General features: G+C 41.3%; 1 protein-coding gene across 1 annotated transcript in view; it reads right to left on the bottom strand.

The window, feature by feature from the left end:
• KIF14 (kinesin family member 14) overlaps positions 1 to 1,315 on the bottom strand; it is a 65,713-nt gene that overhangs the window by 19,168 nt on the left and 45,230 nt on the right. Inside the window, exon 21 of the mRNA XM_004699787.2 lies at positions 638 to 738. Within this exon, the coding sequence (XP_004699844.1) occupies positions 638 to 738 (101 nt within the window). The remainder of the gene's footprint in view (positions 1 to 637; positions 739 to 1,315) is intronic.

Below are 1,315 nucleotides of genomic sequence, written 5' to 3' on the forward strand. Positions count from 1 at the left end.
CGTATCATAAGAATATGACCAAGAGTAGCCATCAAAGAAGTACTCGTTAGAAAGGCAAACTAAGAGACTAAATCAGGTCCGAAAACCAAGGCCTATTCCATTACACTGTGTGCCTCTCCATAGTCTAAATGTCTGAGGTGTAAGCCACACTAGATTTTCCTTGAAAAGCATCTATTCATGTGGAAGTCTCTCATGGTCTTAGTTAATCAGCAACATTGGTCATATTTAGAAGTGCTCTATCACCACGATTTATTCTTCTGCAGTGCTCATCTTGCACTGGCTGTCTTTAAAGTGCTGTATCTTAGGATAAAATATCATAGAATATGCCAAGTTCTTGAGGACAACTGGTAATTTAAAAATAGTAAATACTGTTCTTTTTTCGGGGAAATTAGATTTATGCCATTCTAAATTGTTCATAAGACGTACACGATGAAATACTGAACATTTTTGTTCTTCCTCTGACTCATGCACAATTTAATGCCCTACACTGTAATTTGATCAGTAACATACTATTCCTGACATCTCTGGGTTCCCTGCACAGACAAATCCATCATGACAATAGATAGTTCTTTTAAAATAAGTAAATGATAGATATGTATACAGAGAATATAAAAAACATAAACAAAAACGTCGTTACCTCCTTTTAGAAAATGAGGAAGCGGATGCAGTCGTGAGGTCAGGTTCCCATTCATCGCCAGCATCACAAAAGACATCTTCACCCCGGTTACTCCCATTGCTCTAAGAAAACACAAGGGTGGGTTCAAAAATATGGAGCAACTAAGGAAAGGAAAAAGTCTAATGACAGGTTATGTTTAAAACCTAAAATTATGGGTTGCTTGACAGCACCAAAATCTACTGCATTCCTGAAAAAATAAACAATCAATCATAGGATCTTAGGATTTATAATATTAAGAGATCTGCTAAATCCAGAGCTCAGCAATTGATCTCAATTCACCTGACCCCATAGATGAGAAATGAGAAGCAAGACTAAGAAGGGGACATGGCATTGGTGGCTGATTGCTTCCAGAAACAATTGTCTCAAGAGGTCTGAGGGGCCGGCCCCAATCCCAACTACGAGGACAGTTTCCCCTCCCCCCAGAATTTATTTCAGAGGACGGCACTGAAGCTGCAGCTCGGGGAGAGGGACATGTCTGATCAGAGCACATGGGAGCAAATGAAGGGAGAGGAAGAGAGAGTGGAGCACATCCTGGCCCACCAAGCCTTGAGGACGATATCCCCGATCTGAGTAGCCAATCCACAGAGAGGACCACATGGCCAGCCCCACTATGAGACACGACATCCCTCACTGACCCAT

This window comes from Echinops telfairi, unplaced genomic scaffold (assembly GCF_000313985.2).
Source record: "Echinops telfairi isolate 266 unplaced genomic scaffold, ASM31398v2 ScPeMD7_7424;HRSCAF=8462, whole genome shotgun sequence".
NCBI classification, from domain to species: Eukaryota; Metazoa; Chordata; class Mammalia; order Afrosoricida; family Tenrecidae; genus Echinops; species Echinops telfairi.